The sequence below is a fragment of the Priapulus caudatus genome, unplaced genomic scaffold (genome assembly GCF_000485595.1).
Source record: "Priapulus caudatus unplaced genomic scaffold, Priapulus_caudatus-5.0.1 Scaffold330, whole genome shotgun sequence".
In the NCBI taxonomy this organism is placed as follows: Eukaryota; Metazoa; Priapulida; class Priapulimorpha; order Priapulimorphida; family Priapulidae; genus Priapulus; species Priapulus caudatus.
The window spans coordinates 61153-62907 of NW_014577391.1; the positions used below are offsets into that span (position 1 = coordinate 61153).

The 1755-nt window shown below is 45.7% G+C and overlaps 1 protein-coding gene across 1 annotated transcript in view; it reads right to left on the reverse strand.

Moving 5' to 3' along the window:
• Positions 1-1755, reverse strand: part of LOC106809116 (trypsin-like) — a 29773-nt gene that overhangs the window by 13153 nt on the left and 14865 nt on the right. Inside the window, exons 4-5 of the mRNA XM_014812079.1 lie at positions 1298-1434; positions 813-1005 (exon numbers count right to left, since the gene is read on the reverse strand). Of these exons, the coding sequence (XP_014667565.1) occupies positions 835-1005; positions 1298-1434 (308 nt within the window). The 3' untranslated portion in view covers positions 813-834. The remainder of the gene's footprint in view (positions 1-812; positions 1006-1297; positions 1435-1755) is intronic.

Consider the following 1755-nt stretch of genomic DNA (forward strand, 5'->3'; position numbering starts at 1 on the left):
GTGTGTGTGTGTGTGGGTGTGTGTGTGTGTGTGGGTGTGTGTGTGTGTGTGTGAGAGAGAGAGATAGACAGTGAGAGACATCATTATGTAGAGCTGTTATCGTTATGAGCTACATACAGGCATCGTATTGTAATAAGCCAACGACGTCCGTTCAAACTGCTGCTGTTTGCGTGATGATCGCAGTTGCGTCGGGTGTTCGTCCTTGTCACCGTTAACGCCAACGCTTCGTCTTCACAGATCATGACGACAGTAAGATAGTTGACGGCACCGAGGTGGTTGCTGGGGAGGTCCCATGGCAGGTAAGCAGTGCTCCATCCACTTCACAGGCTATATAACTACGGAATGATGGGAATTCAAGGGCACACAGTAGACAATGACAAGGATCTTTCGGAAGCTTCTGGCCAATGGTGGTGAAGCGTTGTGTACATTTTGTTGTCATGTTTTTGTAAATAAATTTGTGCGATTGTGTGAACTGACTGTGAACACACGAAGTAAAAGAATGTTTTCACTCTTGATCCTCTCGACTGTTTTGCTTTTGTTTCGTGAAACAAAGTGACATGTCAACAAACTGAATGTGTTTTTACGCAAAGTAGGGAACAAGTTGAACGAAACAAAATTGCACAGAAAAGCTTGTTTATTTTTACGGAATATTTGCATTAATTTCCCCCAAAATCGGATCTCATAATCAAATTAATGTGAACCAGGTTATTTGAACTATTGCTTCATTACTTCATTGAATCAGAATCCAATTCATGCATGATACCGAGGCAGTAATTAAGGTAACCGTCAAGCGCCGTTGACGTCAGACGCGACAAAGTGTTAACGACTTAAGACTTAAGGTGACAGCGTGGCGACGGCATCCATGATCGATTTGTAGTAGTAGGTAACGAGGGCGTATACCGCAGGAAAGCCGGTAGCCTGGCAGCCACGGACCGACCAGGATGGGACTCCCACCAGGGTTGGCTGATCGTTCTCGGTCACCCAAAGTGGTCCGCCGCTGTCACCCTGCAAGAGAGTCGAAAGACAAGTGAACGCTCGGTCGAAGAGATGCATGATGAGCTTCCGGTGCTTGTATCGGCGTAGCGACACACGTAGTAGGGTGTAGAAGTAGTGTAGCACACAAGCGTAGAAGTGTTGTGTGGAATTCAATTGAAAGAGCCATGAAAAGCCTGGTGCCATTAAAAGGCATCAAGTAGGTACTTATTCAAGCCGGATAGAAAGAATTATGCATCATAACTCGATGGTTACTCAATATCGGTCTCTCAGACTCGTTCACTTAGACTAGATTGTCACTTACACTGCATGTTGTCTCCTTTCCCTGTCCGGAGCAGATCATTCCCGCTGGCTGGACAAAGGATCCGTAATAGGCTTGGCAGGCCTCCCCAGAGACGATCACCTGATCAGCCTTCAAGAGGACGGGGGATGTGGGTCCATCTGTAACATGCAAGGAATGTAATATTGGAGCTTCATGATGTCAGTGCATCGAGCAGTTTACCCCTGCAACAATTGGTCTTAAATAGAAATAAAACACAAACACGAAAGGAAATGCAAAAGAAAATATTTGAATTTTCATGCATTCGCTGTGGTGCTTCCCAGAGAGAGAGAGAAAGAGAGAGAGAGAAATACAGAAAAAGAGAGAGAGCGAGAAAGAGAGAGAGAGAGAGAGAGAGAGAGAGAGAGAGAGAGAGAGAGAGAGAGAGAGAGAGAGAGAGAAGAAGAGAGAGACGACGAGAGAGAGAGAGAGAGAGAGAGAGA